The sequence below is a fragment of the Mixophyes fleayi genome, chromosome 1 (assembly GCF_038048845.1).
Source record: "Mixophyes fleayi isolate aMixFle1 chromosome 1, aMixFle1.hap1, whole genome shotgun sequence".
NCBI classification, from domain to species: domain Eukaryota; kingdom Metazoa; phylum Chordata; class Amphibia; order Anura; family Limnodynastidae; genus Mixophyes; species Mixophyes fleayi.
Window position 1 is genome coordinate 41,562,632 of NC_134402.1, and position 21,315 is coordinate 41,583,946.

The 21,315-nt window shown below is 41.2% G+C and overlaps 1 protein-coding gene across 3 annotated transcripts in view; it reads right to left on the reverse strand.

Annotated features, from left to right (window-relative positions):
* The window catches only part of SLC2A9 (solute carrier family 2 member 9), a 326,349-nt gene that overhangs the window by 223,922 nt on the left and 81,112 nt on the right, over nt 1-21,315 (reverse strand). For all 3 annotated transcript variants that reach the window (XM_075194663.1, XM_075194664.1, XM_075194662.1), the window contains exons 5-7: nt 13,182-13,342; nt 8,536-8,660; nt 4,199-4,344 (exon numbers count right to left, since the gene is read on the reverse strand). In XM_075194663.1, coding sequence (XP_075050764.1) covers nt 4,199-4,344; nt 8,536-8,660; nt 13,182-13,342 — 432 coding nt within the window. The remainder of the gene's footprint in view (nt 1-4,198; nt 4,345-8,535; nt 8,661-13,181; nt 13,343-21,315) is intronic.

Here is a 21,315-nt window from a genome sequence, read left to right on the forward strand (position 1 = left end):
AATATATTGATCTGTATATGTTGGCTACCTCACCCTGGTGCTACCTTGCATAACATACATAGTTCTATTTACAGAAAAAGAAATGATTATCCTTTGAAATGGGGCACACCTAGGAGATCACATAAATCTTACAAGAATAATCAGAGTAGTGGTACCCGAAATGATGTGGAAATGAGAGAAGGAATAATTAATGTATGTAAGGATTCTCTATGAAGAAAAGTTACTAATAAATTCCTATCTTCAATTTTTAGTCTCTATAATGATATATTTCCTATAATAGCAATAGAATCACACTGTAACATTTGAATCATCCTCCTCTTATGATTTAATCGGATCAAATAACTTTCTCCTTATGGATTCCTGTAGTTTATCTAAAGCAAACTAGAGCGATTCTCATGATTATCACTTATGATGATATATATTTCATTTTATGGGTTCACAAAATGATATCTGGCTTTCCTATGTAAGCTTTGTATATAAAGTAGGGGTGTGCACCGGCCACTTTTCGGGTTTTGGGTTCTGATTAGCTTGAGGTTTTGGGTTCTGATTGGTTTTGCCAAAACACCCCACTAAAGGTTTTGGTTCTGATTTTGGGTTTTGGGTTCTGATTTTTTTTAAAAAAAGCATCAAAAGTGCAAAAATCCATATTTTTTTTTTTTTTCACTCCTACACTATTATTAACCTCAATAACATTCATTTCCACTAATTTCCAGTCTATTCTGAACACTGAACACCTCACAATATTGTTTTTAGTCCAAAAGGTTGCACCGAGGTAGCTGGATGTCTAAGTTAAGCGACACAAGTCGGCGGCACAAACACGTGGCCCATCTAGAAGTGGCACTGCAGTGGCAGACAGGATGGCAGTTTGCAAGAGTTTGCTAGAGGTGCAAGATGGAATTGTCCTTGCGCCCTCCCACCCACCCTGATGTTGTTGAAATAGAACATTCGCACTTTAACAAACCAATCAGGAACAGTGAACGTAGTTTAATCTCTGGTACTAATATTTCTGGACTGCAGGAACAGTGAACGTAGTTTAATCTCTGGTACTAATATTTCTTACACTGGCCTCACCCTCACCTGTCTTTCTCCTGTACAATCTATCCTAAATGCCGCTGCAAGAATGATCTTCCTCTCTCGCCACTCCATATCTGCTGCACCACACTGAAAATCCCCACATTGGATCCCTATTCCCAATTAAATTCAATTCAAGATGTTGGTTGGATTGCTGAGTGCAGACTACAAATATGGCTGCTCCTACTTGTGCACATACATGCCAAAAAGAGATTTTGTTTTGCAGGATAGGATTATTCAAATGAGATTCAAGGGATAATTAAGTATGCATTTTCTAGAGGGTGTTTCTCGATTTGGGGGTGGCAGAGGTGACGTAGAAAGAGCATCCTGTTATATACTTTCAATGGAACGTGGTTTACACCTTCCATAACCCCTACCAAGACCCCTACCACTCTCAAAACCCCTACCAAGTCATACATCACTGACCTCATTATGAGATACACGTCCTCTGCAATCTACCTGTGACCTACGCCTCTCCTCCTCTCTGGCAACCGCTTATGTGCCGCTCTCCACTTAATGAACTCCCTACTCCACCTGACCTGGGGCCTGATTTGTTAAGGATCTTAAATGAAGAAGTATCTTATTTCAGTCTCCTGGACAAAACCATGTTACAATACAAGGGGTGCAAACTAGATTTCTGTTTCTGTATTTGTGTGCTACATGAAAAAACAGTCAGTATTTAACTTATGCGCAAAACAGAAATCTAGTTTGCACCCCTTGCATTGTAACATGGTTTTGTCCAGGAGACTGAAATAAGATACTTCTTCATTTAAGATCCTTAATGAATCAGGCCCCAGATTCTCCCTCAAACGTCAATCTTTCAAGCGCTCTCTCCCAGAACCCCCCCCTCTTCAGAATAGTCTATAGTACCTCCACCCCATATAATACTCTCTCTGATTGTTCTACCAGTTCCATCCCCATGCCCACTATTTTCCCATTTGCTCCTATTGTCATAGCATTGCTCTCTCTCTCTAGATTTTAAGCTCTCACAAGCAAGGTCCTCTCTACCCATTATCTCACATCTGCACCTCCTACATCAGTCTCTTCCATATACACTCTATAGCGGAAAGCCAACTTCAACCAATGTAGCAATTGAGTATTGAGTGTTTACTCAATGTAAGAGAGTGACACACAACAAAAGCAGTAATTATGTCCTGTCATTCTCAATTTAAGAAATGAATAAGACTCGATCAATCATTAGAAGAAAAATGTAAATGTGGAAGTGCATTTATGTGAGACTGCATCTGTTTGATTTGTCACAAAAATGTGAGATTTATAGCAATAGTTAAAATAAGATTCCCCACTGGTAGTTACAACAGACAGCGGCCTTTCACCAGACGTTGTTGTGGATGTGTTCACTGCCTGGGGCTGGATAGATAGCAGCATTAGCATTTTTTTTTTCTAGATGCTGTTAAATTACTTTATTTCATGTCACAATTCTACCACCTACTCAATTTACTGACATGAAGTGAATTATGGCACAGTGTAATGATGCAGAGGGTGACATATTCCATTCTAAATAAATTATTGTCAGAATGGATGATTTAACCTTTCACATATTATGACATATCACTCCCACTGGATTTTGTTTAAGTGACAAACACGTCCCCAGAACTATGTTTCCCTAGATCTCCAATTTATATCATCATCTCCTGCTGTCTTTATGACAAGTGTGTGTTCAAACGGCAGCATCTTATGGGAAGTATATGATGAAATCCAATAAGGCTACAGCAAAATCTCATTAGGGGATTAATTAACATTATTATTATTCCAATTGCAAAACACTACTAAACACTAATATCTGATTGGTTGCTACGGGTTACGTCAAATCATTCTTCTGTGCACCATATTATTAAATAAGTCCTTCTGATTTTGAAAATGTTATTACATTAAATACAATGGGATTGCATTAAAGCAGTGACATTAGCATTACACCAGCTTAAAGAACAGGGGTTAATTAGTACTAAAGTATAAAAATACAACTGTAGCATAATCCATAGCAACCCAGATCAAGCTAGCACTGTGGTGTCTGTGTATGTGCTCATTCATGCAAGCAGAACATGGAGACCAGGAGCTGTGCTATGCCATACTTGGCAACTCTCCCGGAATATCAAGGAGACTCCTAAAATCTGGGTCGGTCTCCCGGGAGAGCCGGCAAATCTCCCAATTCCCAGACGGCTCTGCAATGTAAATGGAGTGGACGGAGCTTATTGATGTCATTTACGCGTCATTGTCGAACCACCCCCTAGTTTTATTGGTCGAAAGGTGGTGACAGCTTTGGGGGCAGGGTTAACGACGCAATTCTTCAAGCCACGCCTCTGCCTTGGTCCTGCCATCTGCCTGTGTTCACACCTACATCATATTATGGGTGTAGTACGAGTTATCGATGCTGTAAACACCGACACTGTTTACTCCTACATAATTATTCCGATAATGAACAGAGCGACATAGAAAAAAAAACTACTTACCAGTAAAGAGACACAGAGGAAATCCGATAAGAGGCCATCGCAAAACACATCCAAATGACGTCGGTTGCGTGCGCGACTTTGTTTTTGTTTTTTTTATAAAGCAGCAACATACGGACTATGGAAATATTAAATTTATTCCTAACCTTAACCCTAATCCTAACCCTAACCCCTAATTCTAACCCTAACCCCTAACCCCAAGGTAATACTTATCTGGGTCTGTGCGTTGCCGATTTTAAATTCTAAATTTCCAAGTCGCGCACGCAACTGACGCCATTTGGAAGTGTCGCAATATCGTCTTATCGGATTTCCTCTGTGTCTCTTTAACGGTAAGTAGTTATGTTTTCTATGTCGCTCTGTTCACTATCAGAATAATTATGTAGGAGTACACAGTGTCGGTGTTTACAGCAACGATGACTCGATTACCACCGCATATTCTATACTCACAGCGGTCATTACTGGCGATTACCTAAGAGGAGTTGATCAACACTGAAATGGGGAGCAAAAACTTTGCTATGAAAATGGAACTCTGCTCAAACCCTACTGTCTACTGAAACACAAGTAGAGACTATTTGTATGCCAGACAACTGCCCACCTCCCAACATTTCTTATTTTGAAAATCAGGACATATAGTACAAGAGATCATTAATTCCATGTCTTACCTGTCCAAATATTTCTGGCAGACCCAACACTTGACCAGTGAATACTCCCACACAGATCAGTATTGCAGTGATCTGACCCAGCGAGCCACGGATTCTCTTTGGTGATATCTCATTAAGATACATAGGCAGAGTACTGAGGGCTATGCCTGGAACAAAATGAAGAATTAGTTACATAGGTTATCTGCTATAATATCTATTAGCAACAAATGTAATTAAATGATAACATGTTCTATTAGAAGATGTGTTTGAACACACACAATACACAGACTCGCAGAACAAAGTCAATGTAAAAGCAAAGCAAGAAATCGAAAGAATTTCATTGTTAATGATATTAGCAGTTTACAATAAAAGTACTTCGATTACCAGCATGCAATGTAAAGTTAAATTATATTTAGTTCTACACAAGGTGAAAAAAAATATTTTGAAATTGTAAAGGTGATCTTATGAAAATGGTAATTTATTCTTCTAGTTATAGATGACAACATTTAATTGATTAATACTGACTGGATATCTGAGGGTAATATATCTGTATCTTTCTTTAAAAAGAAGTCCAATACATAGAGGTGGAAAAAAAATCGAATACATTGGAATTGTGGGTAATAAAATGCAATTTGCCACATTGTTCTACGAGCTTCCTAACATGTTTTATTGACCATACTAACCAGTTTCTGTCATACAAACAAGCTCATTCATAGCCAAGTGTCACACCCGCAGCGTAAAAATTGACATGGTAGAGCAAAAATATGTTGGTCATTCAGTGTTTCGGGCACCCCCTGATCATGGGTGCCCCAGGCAACCAATTTTTTTTTAACTTTAGCTTTTTTTTTATCTGTTTTTTTCTTTGCGCGGGGGGGGGGGGGGGGGCGCCGCAATCATGTGAGTATACAGATACTCACATGATCAGCGTCTCTCTTCCCTCCTCTGTTTGCACTGAATGTCGGGCGTGACATCATCACGTCACGCCTGACATTCAGTGAGGAGCGGCGCAGAAGACAGAAGAGAAGAGAAGAGAAGAAAAGAACAGATATGAAAGAAGCTAATGCAAAGGTAAGTAAAAGAACTGAGAAAAGCAGAAAGGCACAGGGTGAAGAAGAAGAGGGGGAGGGGAGAAAAGCACAGGGTAATGAAGAAGAGGGGGGAGAGAGAAAAGCACAAGGTGATGAAGAAGAAGTGGGGGGAGAGAGAAAGGCACAGGGTGATGAAGAAGAGGGGGGATAGCATGGCACAGAGTGATGAAGGGGAGGGAAACGCACAGGGTGATGAAGAAGAGGGGTGGAGAGAGAAAGGCACAGGGTGATGAAGAAGAGGGGGGAGCAGCATGGCGCAGAGTGATGAAGGGGGGGAAACGCACAGGGTGATGAAGAAGAGGGGTGGGGAGAGAAAGGCACAGGGTGATGAAGGGGGGGAGCAGTATGGCAGAGTGTGAAGAGGGTCAAAAGCAGCATGGCAGAGTGTGAAGAGGGGGAAAGACAGCATGGCACAGTGTGAAGAGGGGCAAAAGCAGCATGGCACAGTGTGATGAAGGGGGGCCAGGTGAAGGGGGTAAAAGCAGCATGGAGGGCGCAGTGTGATCATAAGGAGGCACAGTTGCTGATGATGAAGGGGCACAGTATGATCATAAGGAGGCACAGCATGGTGATGAAGGGGCCCAGTAGTGTGTGTGCCACGCAGGGCCGGATTAAGGGAATGGAGGCCCGTGGGCTAAGGGGCCCTCCATTCCCCCGTGAGGCCCCCAATGTGAGCCGCCCGCCGCCCCCCGTGAGGCCCCCCCCAAGCACTTACCTGTCAGTGCAGTCCTCCTTCCGCGGCGCGCTGTAAGCTCCTTACTGAGGAGATCTCGCGAGAGTTCGTGAACTCTCGCGAGATCTCCTCAGTAAGCAGATAACTGAGCGGTGTCGAGGATGGAGGACTGCACTGACTGTGCTCAGCAGCATTGATCGGGCTGGGGGCGCCCCCGCCCCCAGAACGATCAATAATGCTGCTGGGGACTTTGAAAGCCCCCCTGGATGCCCGAGGCCCCTGGGCTATAGCCCAGTTAGCCCTAGGGTTAATCCGGCCCTGGTGCCACGCCCCCAATGGTATGACAGCACACACTTCTAACAGCGCAATTTTTTTTACCATGAGCAACTATAAGGGGAGCCCCATGAAGTTGTTGTAGCGCCATGGATACGCCCCCTTTCCCACTGCCGAGGACAGACATATTGAAAGGTATGGGAATACAATGATTACCCTGCATGCAATATGATGTCATAAGGAGGGGATAAACCCTGGGTTTCTGGGGCAGCTATATGCCAGGTGCAGACAGTGCCCACATGACATCACTATTGATCAATATTATTGTTATTATTATTATTATTAATATTATTAATTTGTAAGGCGCTCCAGTGCTCCACAGTTCAGGACAGTGGGAAAACATGACATATATATAACTGGGACATACAAGCATATAGTTAGTACTCATTGAGTTTTAATGTAATCATTTTCTTTGCTTGTGCTGGGCCACAGTGTGAACTCATGTGCATAATGTATAGAGAATGTCTGGAGGTATAAGAACTGACTGTATTTAGCTACAGTTTTCTCAGAATTTGCTTATACATATGTAAATACCGTAAAAAATATTAAAGTATAAATATGCGGCGATTTGTGAACATCGGGTAATATTTCATCAAATGATTGTATGTGAAGAACAAAGGAACAAGTAAAGATACAGAGTGCAAGATATCGGAATGAAAGTACAATAAGAGCGGGCGAAATATCTCAAGGTGGCGGCAGCATTACAGCAGAAGTCATTAATACTCTCACTGGACAATGTGAAGCAACATCATGTCACAACAATATCCATGTATAGATGAATCAATTAAAAAACAAATCTATTATAATTAGTAAGATATAAATAGTTCACTGTGTATGCCCTTCGTTCCACACAATACCTTAATTCATATCACCAACTTATATAGAATAAAGACACGGAGACTTGAGTAAAGTGGCACTAAAAAACTGTTTTATTATAACCTATTTACCCTGGTGGCGGAGAAAGGGCACTGGAGATCAGCTCCAGCGATACCTAACCAAGCGTGGACATGGCAATATAGCCTTAAGTCCACCCACTTCTCTCATAACCCCACTGCTTGGCCGGCCCTAACCTGGCATCAGAGTAAACTGCACCACACCTTACTACTCACTCCCCCTCCCTCACTGAGCCGGGCGAGGCCCCTCCCCACGGAAGAGACAAGAGTAACCGAATTGCCTTGTAAGGGGACAGATACCAACATTCTAAACCTACTGAAAACGACTAATGCCCAATATAAAATCTAATCTTAATAAAACTGGCGTGGGTGGGTGGGATTCTGCAAGCCGAGTGACTCCTCCCAGGAAACGCATCACCTACCAAGCCATCCGAAACCTCCCCTCAAAATCTTTGTCCAACCCACCTCCCAACTTTAACTCTTTCAGGCAAGTGTAAACACGAATGCAACACTGTCACTATTTAATTTCGCTCGTCTAAAAGGGGACTCTCTCTTACTTATCACATACTTGCCAACTCTCCCTGAATGTCTATGATGATGTGTGCATGGTTTGGGTGACACTGGAGTATAGCCTATTTTGTCATTAATTAGCAACTGTGAATTTCCAAATACTATTTGTTGTAACAAAGCTCCTTGCTCACCTTTAACCTGTGTCACATCTGGGTCAGCTCTGCTTAAATAAGCAGGTACGAGCTTCAAAGGTTCAGCACAGCACTCTACCTAAGCATTAAGTTATTTTGAGATCTATGTGCAGTATCTGTTGCAGCATCCAGTACTTGGGGCCTATTTATTATATCTAGGCATACTTGCCAACTCTCCCGGAATGTGCGGGAGACTGACAAATTCCGGGTAGGTTTCCCGGACTCACGGGAGAGTAGGGCAACCTCCCCCATCTGTTCACTTCCTAGAGAAGTGCAGCATTAGAGCTGCCATGACACGATTCTCATGGAATCACGTCATTTTAGACCAGTCCCTGCTGTAAAATGATGCGCAAGTATCATTATATTGATTATATACATGATTCGTCAAACGCTAGAATGGCTGAAAACAGAAGACAATAGCTTGCAATGTTGTTGTAGATAATGATTTTACATAGATTGACCAACAACTTAAATCTTGGTATTGATAATAGGACTTGTACATGAATTTGTGAATGAAACAAGATGTATTTTTATGTGGAATCAATTTGTATTCTAGTATTTAATAGCTGACAAAAAAACTTTTTGAAAGTGTCTATCTATTTCATTGTGTGACAATAATTTATTTTTAGCTATAAGATATACAACATGAAATAGATGGAAAGAAATATACCTCCATCAACTCCCATTATAAAACGACCAACGATGACCATTTCAGGAACACCTGCAAGGTGTGCTAATGACATCAATAACGATGCTGCAATTGCAAACAGATTGTTCAGGAGCAATGTTCTCTTTCTGCAATACATATAAACAGAACAATGATAAGAACATAAAGTACTTATCTCCACAGTATCTAATACCTATTTGTTGACCCCCGTGTTTTACTTTTGTTGTTTGTTTTGGATCTGAATTAAGTTCGTGTTTTGGTTTTGGCAAAACCGCCCTCGCGTGTTTGGGTTTTGGCTTTGGTTTTGGATCTGTATTTTACAAAAAAATAGCTAAAATATGCTAAAATCACATATTTTTGCTCCCCCCCCCCCATACATTATTACTAACCTCAATAACACCAATTTCAAGTAATTTGCAGTCAATTTTGACCACCTCACAGGTCACAATATTATTTTCATACACTTTCAAACAAAAACTGCAGCGACCTGGCTGGATGCTAAGCGACAAAGCAATGACTCAAACACACGGCAGTTCATAGCACATCTAGGAAACATGTGGCAATGGTCTAAATGATGTCACACTATGTTATATTTGTATTTTTTCACATGTAATACATCACTTCGAAATTACACGGTGGGAAGGATCACAATATTGTGATATATGCATCTACCCATTGGAATATAGGAAAAAAAAATTTCCACTATATATGTTTGAATTTGTTTATTGTGTCAATCAATTTTGTGCTAGGTGCAAATTCATCTAATTGTGGTTTAAACACTTATTGCTTATAGAGTTATGTGAATACACACAGTTGCGCTGATTACTCTTAAATTGAGATATAATTACGCTAAATACGTCGGACTTGTAGATCAAGTACTTTATTTGCTTCGCCATGATCCAAGGGTTATCAAAATCTTGAAATCGGATCACTACATTTTGGCAACTGTGCTTGCTCCTAGGTTTAAGAGCTATGTTTTCTATTTGTTTCCAACTGACCCAGATCTGAAGAGATACAAGGAGCTCCTGGTGAGCAAGATGATAGCTCAAGTGTTACATGACAAGACGGTGTCTCCTCCTTCAGTTTCTCACTCAACTGCTGCTAGGAAAAAAACTTTGTTTTCCCAAGAGACCCAGGGATGATGCAGATGACTCAGCACAACATTTTGACATCTGGTCTGGTCTAAAAGAATTGACCAAAAAACGTGACACATCTGCTGTAACTTCACCTGATTCTACTATCAACATCCAAAGGATGGTGGAGGATTATTTTAATGACAACATAGAAATAGACACATCAGACAGTCCCTTTACATACTGGGAGGAAAAAAAAGGGAATTTGGAGACCCATGTACCAACTCGCTTTGCACTGCCTAAGCTGCCCACCCTCCAGTGTGTACTCGGAAAGAGTTTTTAACACAGCTGGGAACCTTGTCAGCGATCGGCATAGGAGGCTACTTCCTCAAAATGTGGAAAAGATGATGTTCATAAAAATTAACTACAATTTCCACGAGGAAGGCCTTTCCCGCCAATTACATCAAAATACTGAGACTTCTGTAACGGTGGATTCCAGTGGTGATGAATTAATAATGTGTGAGGATGATGTAGTCACTGATGAGGGTGAGGATGAGGCTGAGGATGATGACAACAACATCTTGCCAGAGTAGAGTTAATTAACAGCACTGTTACCTTAGGTGCCCTAAGCCCATTGTTAGCTTGTTTTGTGGGGGCCCAAACAAACCAAGCACTTCAGCCACAAAAGTGGCACCTCTTGTCGCTGAAGTGCTTGGTGTGTTAAAGTGTGCATATCCTTTTTAAGATCCAAAATAAGAGTGGGTGGAAGGGCCCAAGGACATTTCCATCATGCACCACTTTTCCTTTCAGCTACTGCGGTGTGCCAATGTTACTTACATGTGCTATATACTGTTGTGTGCTTTGCAAAACTCAAAGACACTCATTGATGATGCAGGTGACTGAGCACAACATTTTGACATCTGGGGGTAAATGTATCAAGCTGAGAGTTTTCCGTCGGGTTTGAAAAGTGGAGATGTTGCCTATAGCAACCAATCAGATTCTAGCTATCATTTTGTAGAATGTACTAAATAAATGATAGCCAGAATCTGATTGGTTTTTCAAACCCGCCGGAAAACTCTCAGCTTGATACATTTACCCCCTGGTCTGGTCTACTGTAAAATAATTGACCAAAATTAGTGACACCTCTGCTGTAACCACCTGATCCCACTATCAACTATCATTATCCAAAGAATGGTGGAGGAATATTATTCATTTTTTTGAACAACGTTGCTTGCAGAAGTAATGTAAGCATGGATGTCTAAATAGATGTGTATATGTATTATTCAAACCTTCAACTTTGCTGTTGTTTCATCACTTTTGCACAAAGTGTTTGAAATCTGTACTTTAAGCCAAAGGTACCCAGCTATATTTAAATTTATTGAGAATTGGGGCTGATTCAAAGCTCAGTAATGACCTTGCTTTTTTGCTGTAATTTTCAATTGCTCTTTTTAGTGTATTGTCTGGATCAAGATCCAACATACTCATGTCAGAGTGATCACAGCCAATTTTTGGACACCTGGGGGTAAATGTATCAAGCTGAGAGTTTTCCGGCGGGTTTGAAAAACCAATCAGATTCTAGCTATCATTTATTTAGTACATTCTACAAAATGACAGCTAGAATATGATTGGTTGCTATAGGCAACATCTCCACTTCTCAAACCCACCGGAAAACTCTCAGCTTGATACATTTACCCCCTGGTGTATTTACCCTTCTGAAGTTTGTTTCCAATCAGCCTTTCAATTACTTCCCTCTCATATGTGTGACCATATACTTTGTTTTTCACTGGGTTCACCATCTCCAACTGTGTCTGGGTGATGACGATCTTCTCATCTTCATCTTCCAAAGCTTCATATGTTTTCTGAGGTCTCTTAGCTGTTCTTTAAACTGGACACATTTATCGTCCTGCCTTAGGGCCACCTCTGTATTATTCTTCTGAAGCGCAGTGTATCTCTCGTGTACAAGCTCTCTTAAATCCGGGATCTCATCCGGTGGGTCACATTTTAACTTAAGTATGGTCTCCTAAACTGTGTCTATATATTGGTTTAAATCTCTGTTCAATGCAGCATATTCCAACATGACAGATTCCATGCTGCTCACTTGTTCCATGTCAGTCTGTCTGAAGCAAATCTACTGCCACTCCAGTTGTAATATCCATTCCTGTGTCTACATAAGTTTGGCAGTTCTTCAGGGATGAGAGGGAGTTATTCACTAAGGAGAAGGAGATTAAAGATGCAGCACAAGCAGACATGGTTTAATAATGTAGAGTTCATTGACAGCACTGTTGGGCTTAAGGCAGCTAAGCTGTTGGTAGCTTGTTTTTAAGGTGTCCAAACAAACCAAGCACTTCAGTCACAAAAGTGGCACTGTTTCTCGCTGGAGTGCTTGGTTTGTTAAACTGTACATGTCCTTTTCAATATCTTACATAAGAGTGGGGGGGGGGAGACAAGGACAATTCCATCTTGCACCATTTTTATTTTCTGCCACTGCTGTGTAGCAATGATTCCTAGATGTGCTATGAACTTCCGTGTGTTTGTGTCGTTGCTCTGTCGTTTAGCATCAAGCCAGCTCACTGCAGTCTTTGCCCGAAAGTGGATGAAAATAATATTGTGGCCTGTGAGGTGGTCACAATTGACTCCAAATGACTGGAAATTAATGTTATTAAGGTTAGTAATAATGTAGGAACAAAAAAGAGCAAAATTATGTGATTTTATCATATTTTAGCTATTTTTCTAAAATAACACAGATCCAAAACCAAAACCAAAACACGTGAGGGCGGTTTTGCCAAAACCAAAACACGAACTTAATCCAGATCCAAAACAAAAACAAAAACACGGGGGTCAGTGAATATCTCTACATTAAACATTATTTATGCTATGTGTTTATTTCAGGAACTGGAGGGAATTTTTTATGTGGATGTAATACATAGATCTTCTGCAATGTTTCTCCTATCTGGGCATGCTTGTTTGCAGCTTCGTTCTGTTGACATCTCAGGGCACACCCCTGATGAGCCTAGGCCATGCCCTGATTATACCACACCAAACTGTCAAATGTTTTTTTCCACCAACAAATTGCAGAGCCTGCCCTTTTTAGCTATTTTTGTAAGCAGATTATCTGGCTGATGTGTTAGCTCATCAACAACAACACCACAATACTACCAATAACATTGGAGACTGTAAGCTAGAGAGAATCCACCTTGGATAAGATAAAGTTGCAATATCTTTTGATACCATGAGATGGTGGTGGTGTGTGTTTAATATAAAGATTGAATCATTTAGGATGGAAGGTTCTTTATAAGCGAGGGCTGGGATCCTTTTCCTTGTAGGGGCAGACGGGACATAGTGGCCTGTGATATGTGTAGCATTTTTATTTTTATTCAAGATGCAAGATATGTTTTTATACATACAGTACAATACAAACAAGTTGAACATTCACAGCTTCACTAGATTTACTTTATGTAGAGTCATCTACTCTATTTCCGTAACTCCTGTTTGCCCATTCTACACTTAAAATAAAAAAGGAGAAACTTCATCTTTCAAATTAGCCCATTGGACATGCGACAACAGTCATTCACTTACCTTCCTAGAGTGTTCACCATTGGGATCACAATCAGAGCCCCCACAAGACCTCCAATAGCAAAGATCGAAACAGTAACAGACCACAGTATCGAGATAGAGTTGCTGCTCATGGTCTGGTTATACCTCAGTGACCAGCTCTCATTATATAGTTGCCTTATGTACTGTAATGAAAATCAAAACACAATATTACAAAGTAAAACTCAACTGAAGATTAAGCCCATTGAAAAGCATGCCCCATTTTCATAACATCACCAATGCCGAAAAACTCTAATTTCAATACCAATAGAATGAATAGTGTAAATAGTTCACTGTGTATGCCCTTCATCACCTTCACAAGACCCTTACATACATTAACTAACTTACCGTATTTTCCGCACTATAAGGCGCACCGGATTATAAGGGGCAGTCTCAATTACGGGGTCTTTTTTTGTACTTAACCCATACATAAGGTGCACCGTATTATAAGGCGCATGCTAAAACATACGGTCTACAAAAAAAAAAGGTAACGGAAGCAAAACAGTGAGTGAGTTGAACTTTATTAACATTACATTATTTTTTAATCAATCTTCTCCCACAAATACATCAAAGTTCTCATCTTCTGTGTCTGAATTGAACAGCTGAGCAATTTCGCCATCAAACATGCCGGGTTCCCTCTCATCATTGTCGGAGTCAGTCTCGTTGTCAGGTGGCTGTTCAGCAATGATGCCGGCTTTCGCGAAAGCTCGGACAACAATTAAAGCAGATACCTTTGCCCAGGCATCCACAATCCATTCACATATGGTGGCGTAACTTGCCCGGCGCTGCCTCCCAGTCTTAGTAAAGGTGTGTTCACCGTCTGTCATCCATCGCTCCCACGCCGCTCGCAACTTCACTTTGAACGCCCTGTTTACACCAATGTCCAGAGGTTGGAGTTCTTTTGTTAATCCTCCCGGAATGATGGCAAGCTCCGAATTCATTTGCTTCACTTGGTTTTTCACAGTAGCGGTGAGATGGGCGCGCATGGAGTCGCAGATCAACATGGACGGTGATGCGTGGAAAAAACCATCCGGTCTCTTTACATACACCTCTCTCAGCCACTCTCTCATCTTCTCCTCGTCCATCCAGCCCTTTTGATTGGCCTTAACGATGACTCCAGCTGGAAACTTTTCTTTTGGCAGCGTCTTCCTTTTAAAAATGACCATAGGTGGTAGTTGCTGTCCATTACCGTGGAAACCAAGAACAACAGTGAAAGCCGACTTCTCATGCCCCGTGGTGCGTATCAATACCGTGCTGGTCCCCTTTTTCTCCACAGTATGGTTCACGGGGATGTCAAAAGTGAGGGGGACCTCGTCCATGTTGGTGATGTTGTTGGGCTGGATCTTTTTGTCGGTAATCTTGTTACTGCAGTAGGTGCGGAAGATGGCCAGCATTTCTTTGTAATCCGCTGGCAGTTGCTGCGCCATGGTTGTCCTTGCGGGGATGGAGAGATGATACCTTTTCATAAAACGAAAGCACCAAGACGGACCTCCTTGAAAGTGTTCGAACTTCATGTCTTGTGCTATCGTTGTTGCCTTCAGTCGAATGGTGACTGTAGAGACACTTCCGGCTGTTCTTTGTTCAATAATCCATTGCTCAAGTTGGTCTTCTAACTGTGGCCACCTCGCTTTGTTCCCGCGGAAACTCTGCTTCATCTTCTCAACTTGGCCCAGTTCATTTTCTTGCTTCCTCCACTTCCGAACCATAGATTCATTTATGTTGAATTCTTTCGCAGCTGCTCTATTCCCATTTACAACCACGTAACTGATGGCCTGTAGTTTGAATTGTGCCTCGTAGGCATGTCTCTTCACTGGTGCCATTTTTGGGGGCCCTTAGACAAACCAGCGTACGTAGTGTACGTATTACGTCCCTGTGTCAGCCGGAAATGGTCCAAAAGTCAATCAAGCGGAGCGCTTACCAAAGTAAGACAACAACATTTTAACAGTTTTGGGAACTCGGTGCACACATAAGGCGCACCGGATTATTAGGCGCACGGCCGTTTTTGGAGAAAATTTAAGGCTCTTAGGTGCGCCTTATAGTGCAGAAAATACAGTATATAAAATAAAGACACAGAGGCATAGGTAAAGTGGCAAAATAAGATCAAATTTTATTACCTAACTTGGTGGCGGAAAAAGAGCACTGCGTGACAGCTACCAGATTGATACCCAAAAACCAAGCGTGGACATGGCATACTGCCTTAAGTCCACCCACACTTCACATAACCCTCAACTGCTTGGCCGGCCCTAACCTGGCGTCAGAGTAAACTGCACACCCTCTTGACTGATTTGCCCTCCCTCACAGAGCCAGACAAGGACCCTCCCCACTGAAGGGCCAAGAGTTACCATTGCATCGAAGGGGACAGATAGCTGCGGCCACTCAAAATATGTATGTATCAGCCGCTGATCGCAGTGCCTTCCTCTCAACTGTGCCTGTACCGAGGCAATGTAAAAGGAATTAAGACCAGACTAAAGAATCAACCAACACCAGGGGGTAAATGTATCATACTCTGCTTTGTACAAGTCGCCGGAAATCGGCGAGTTGACAGCTAAAATTTAAAGTAGCGCCGCTGTCACAAGAGGGAGGAGGTCCTGAAGTGCAATAGGCTTGCACCTGCACAGATCTGAATATAGCTGAATGAATGAACTGGAGAATGTCTGATGCTGGGACATGGCAGTTTCCAGATGAATGGACTGCAGGTAATGAGACAGGTACTATCTGTGGGACCAGAGCGTTACAGACAGATATGTTTATGGTTTATTTTGCCTTGCTTTGTTCATGTTATTAAAGTAAAACAAGTTGGATTTCCATCTGTGTTATTAAAACTTCTGACCAGGACTGTAACATTTCTATTGACAGGTGAGTGTGCCATCTAAGGAAGAGTTTATTCCAGCCAAATCTGTTGGATTTAAAGTTTATTTGCAAGCTGACGCAGTTTGCTAGGGACATAGAGAGAAATAATTGCCACAAGAATTGCAAGTTGTTTAACTCTACAGTTCCTGGGAGAAATTTGCTTATTCCATTAGATTGCCTACTAAGTGAAGATTGTGTTTCTTACACTGGAAATCGTTTATTGTGCAAATTTGCTCTTTCTTACACCAAGCTCAGGAGTCACGTATGATTCAAGTCGATTACTGATTTCATTCTTTAAATGGGTCTCATGGGTTTAAAGTTGTTGAAGGTCTAGTGTTTGGATAATTATACTGTTTATTGATAAATTCTTCTAGGCTCTGTAATAACTTTTATCCAATTATGTTATCCTTGAAAGTATGTATGCGTATACATATATCTTAATGTATTTCTTTCAATGTTGCAAGCTTTGCACCTCTTTGCCTTTAAAATAAAAAATAAAAAAATAAAAAGCAATTAAGCTTCATGTGTCCATCTGAAACTTTGCTTTAACCTGAGGCTTACAATTTACCGCTGGGGGTTCTGTCTATTGTAAAGTGACCCTAGTTTAAGGTCACTTCTTCTGAAGAATCTAGACTGATCAAGTTGGTTTAAGCCTTGTTACATCTCTACTGATTTTTGTGTGATAACTATAATCAGTATAGTTGTGATTTATTTGTCTAGATAATCTGCTGCAGCAGCATTTAGTGTAATTCTTTAATTAACCTTTTAGCAACTGGTTATCTTTATCCAGGGAAACCCATTTCACTGAAGTACTAGCGCCTAACTTTCCAGTGAGATATATTTGTTTAGTGACCTATGTGTTGTTGTGATTTATGTTTGCATATTGCTTAGATTGTTGAAACAAGTTTCCTATTTTTTTTTATTTATTTTGTGATATGTGGAATATCATTGCATATTACTTCCCTACACTACTGCTACTTATGTGACACTGTTTTAAAACCTTACCCCACAGGAAAGAGAATAAACCCATCCCTTGTTTCATTCCAACACTAATGCCTCTCTACCATACCACCAGGCCTGTGAAATCCTATCTCGCACTACTTCTGGGGTGCCAACCATCTGTCCTGTTACAGATAGATAGATAAATATTAGATAGATAGATAGATAGATAGATATTAGCTAGATAGATAGATAGACAGAGACAGACAGACAGACAGACAGACAGATAGATAGATAGATAGATAGATAGATATTAGATAGATAGACAGACAGACAGACAGACAGATAGATAGATAGATAGATAGATAGATAGATAGATAGATAGATAGACAGATAGGAGATAGACAGATCTGTGTAACAGTTTCAGAGGTAGGATCCCTTGTGGTAACCTAGATTGGCATTGGCCGACCAAGAGTGTGGAGTTTAACGGATTCTCTGGTTTTCACCATGAAACGCCGCCAGGTGGGATGGACTTAGCTGTTGAGAACCAGCAGGTTGCGGTCCCCTGACATGCCACTAGGGGTAACACACGATACTGAACACAGTAGGAGAGGGAAGAAGCACTTGGCAGCAATCGGAGAAACGGAATCTGAATAGGTACACAAATGGTTAATAATAGGTTCTGGTGGCAGGTGGAGTGTCAAAACAAGCCAGGGTCTGGTACACAGGCACACAATGAGATACAGAGTCAGGTGGCAGATGGATAGTCAGAACATAGCCAGAGTCTGATACACAGGAGGGCAATGCAGTAGCTGAATCAAAAGGCAGATGGAGTGCCAGGACGGAGCCAGAGTCTGGTACACAAATGGTCAATGAACAGGATAGCAACTCGGGGAGCGAGAGCACAGGAACCGAACAAGCACCAGGAGTCAGACAAGCTGAGACACTTGTTGCTCTGACACTGCTTTAGTCTCAGAGTGAGGTTTATATACTCTGCAGAAAGACTATGTCGCCTCCCAGCCACGATCACGTGACCGCCCAAACCAGAAAGTGCTGAGTTCTATACAGAGGGAGAGGAAATCAGCAACACAGGAGTGTGTGGAACAGATAAGTTGTGACAATCTGTACAATAGTAAAATACTGTATATCAAAATATATTGTTATATTTTGTAGGTACTACTATAGTGACATTTAGTTGGTCAGTAATGCAATCAGTCAGAAAAATAAAAATTATATTATAAGCCAATAGGGAGTTCCATGCCTCTATATTATAATGGCACATCTTGTTGGTCTCTAATTCTAATCCTTATTATGTTGCAGTGATAAACTAATATCATGGGGAAAACTGATTATAATATTAAATACCTTTATGGAGTCGCATTTGCTTACATAGCAGTCCTTAGGTTAGTGTTGCTTTCAAGAAGTCCATCAAAGGTGACAATAGTCATAAAGGCACAATCATGGAATTTTTGTTACCCCCTTTTGGTAATTCTATGAAGATGTGAAATCCCCCTTGTTGTAGGGTTGTGCACTGGCGACTTTTGGTGTCTCGTGTTTTGTGTTTTGGATTCGGATTTTCTTGATGTTTTGGGTTCGGATTTGTTTCGCAAAACACCTGCCGAAAGGTTTTGGTTCGGATTTAAGGTTTTGGATTCTGATTTTTTTTGAAAAAAAGCATAAAAAGTTCAAAAATCAAGTTTTTGGGCTTATTTTCACTCCTACGCTATTATTAACCTCAATAAAATTCAATAACAATCATTTCCACTAATTTACAGTGTATTCTGAACACCTCACAATATTGTTATTAGTCCAAAACATTGCAACGATGTATCTCTCTGGACTGCGTAGTGGAGTGGTCCCCACAATATAATAAGAAAACCATCAACTGGTCTTAATCGCACCAAAAAATGTACCTGGACTGCGTAGAGGAGTGGTCACCACAATATAATTTAAAAACCCTGAACTTGTATGAATCGCACCAAAAAATGTACCTGGACTGCGTAGAGGAGTGGTCACCACAATATAATTTAAAAACCCTGAACTTGTATGATTCGCACCAAAAAATGTATCTGGACTGCGTAGAGGAGTGGTCACCACAATATAATAAGAAAACCATCAACTGGTCTGAATCGCACCAAAAAATGTACCTGGACTGCGTAGAGGAGTGGTCACCACAATATAATTTAAAAACCCTGAACTTGTATGAATCGCACCAAAAAATGTACCTGGACTGCGTAGAGGAGTGCTCACCACAATATAATTTAAAAACCCTGAAATTGTATGATTCGCACCAATAAATTTATCTGGACTGCGTAGAGGAGTGGTCACCACAATATAATAAGAAAACCCTGAACTTGTATGAATCGCACCAAAAAATGTACCTGGACTGCGTAGAGGAGTGGTCACCACAATATAATTTAAAAACCCTGAACTTGTATGATTCGCACCAATAAATGTATCTGGACTGCGTAGAGGAGTGGTCACCACAATAAAATAAGAAAACCATCAACTGGTATGAATCGCACCAAAAAATGTACCTGGACTGCGTAGAGGAGTGGTCACCACAATATAATTTAAAAACCCTGAACTTGTATGAATCGCACCAAAAAATGTACCTGGACTGCGTAGAGGAGTGGTCACCACAATATAATTTAAAACCCCTGAACTTGTATGATTCGCACCAATAAATGTATCTGGACTGTGTAGAGGAGTGGTCACCACAATATAATAAGAAAACCATCAACTGGTATGAATCGCACCAAATAATGTACCTGGACTGCGTAGAGGAGTGGTCACCACAATATAATTAATAAAAAACCCTCCAAGGCGCTGAATTCCCCCCCAAAAAATCTGGACTGCGTAGTGGGGTGGCCCTGGTACCCAATTTGATACCGGGGCCACAATATAATTAATACACCCTCAACTGGTCAGAATTCCACCAAACAAGTATCTGGACCGCGTAGTGGGGTGGCCCCGGTACCCAATTTGATACCGGGGCCACAATATAATTAATACACCCTCAACTGGTCAGAATTCCACCAAACAAGTATCTGGACTGCGTAGTGGGGTGGCCCCGGTACCCAATTTGATACCAGGGCCACAATATAATAAATACACCCTCAACTGGTCAGAATTCCAGGGAACAGATGGCGGACACCGGATGGACGTCTAAAACCAACATAGCAGTTAAGGGCGCAGTTCCTCTTTTTTGTGACTGCACAAACAATTAACGTAGTAATAGAAATGACAGTTTTTGTTTTTGTTTTAAATATAGAAAGAAAGAAGGTAGTACTAGAAATGGCAGTTATTTAGTTTCTTTTAAATAGAGAAAGAAAGAATGTAGTACTATAAATGTCAGTTTTGGTTTTTTTTAAAAAAATATAGAAAGAAGGTAGCAATAGAAATGGCAGTTCCTCTTTTTTGGAACTGCACAAACTGATGAAAATGAAGGTGGAGCTGGTGGCATGTCACGGTCCTCTTCAGAGGACAATCTCCTGACCAGCAGGTCTTTGCACCGCTGTAGACTTGTGTCCGCCGGAAACAGAGACACAACATACGCTTTAAACCGAGGATCGAGAACGGTGGGCAGAATGTATTCCTCTGACTTTAAAAGACTGACCACCCTCGGATCCTGGCAAAATGTACGAAGGGCTTCATCAACAAGAGCTACATGCTTGGTGGAATCGCAATGGTTTACCAGCTCCTCCCTCACTTTCTCCAGCTGCTTCTGCAAAAGCCTGATCAGGGGAATCACCTGACTCAAGCTGGCAGTGTCGGAACTGACTTCTCGTGTGGCAAGTTCAAATGGCTGCAGAACCTTGCACAACACGGAAATCATTCTCAAGTGCGCTTGACTCAGGCGCATCCCCACTCCTTTTCCTATGTCGTAGGTGGCTGTGTAGGCTTGAATGGCCTTTTGATGCTCTTCCATCCTCTGCAGCATATAGAGGGTGGAGTTCTAGCACGTCACTACCTCTAGTTAATTTAGATTGCAAGGCTTGTAAATACTTTGAAGATAAAAAAAAGCACAGACTGTAGAGCTAGAAGGTGAAATTAAATGCACCACGTTACTTTGGTGGCTATCTATGCCCCCCCCCCCCCCCACCCACCCTACACTTGTAGTTGAATATAAAAAAAGCAGCCTGCATAGACTGTAGAACTAGAAATTCAAATATACAAAGAAATGGACAAAGGCTGTTTGGTATCTGTCTGCATCAGATCCCCTCTCCACTAGGAGTAAAATAGAAAACTATTCAGCCGTTATATAATCTAGAATATAAATAGAAATTGAGAAAGGCAATTTGGTATCTGTCTGCATCATAATCATCAA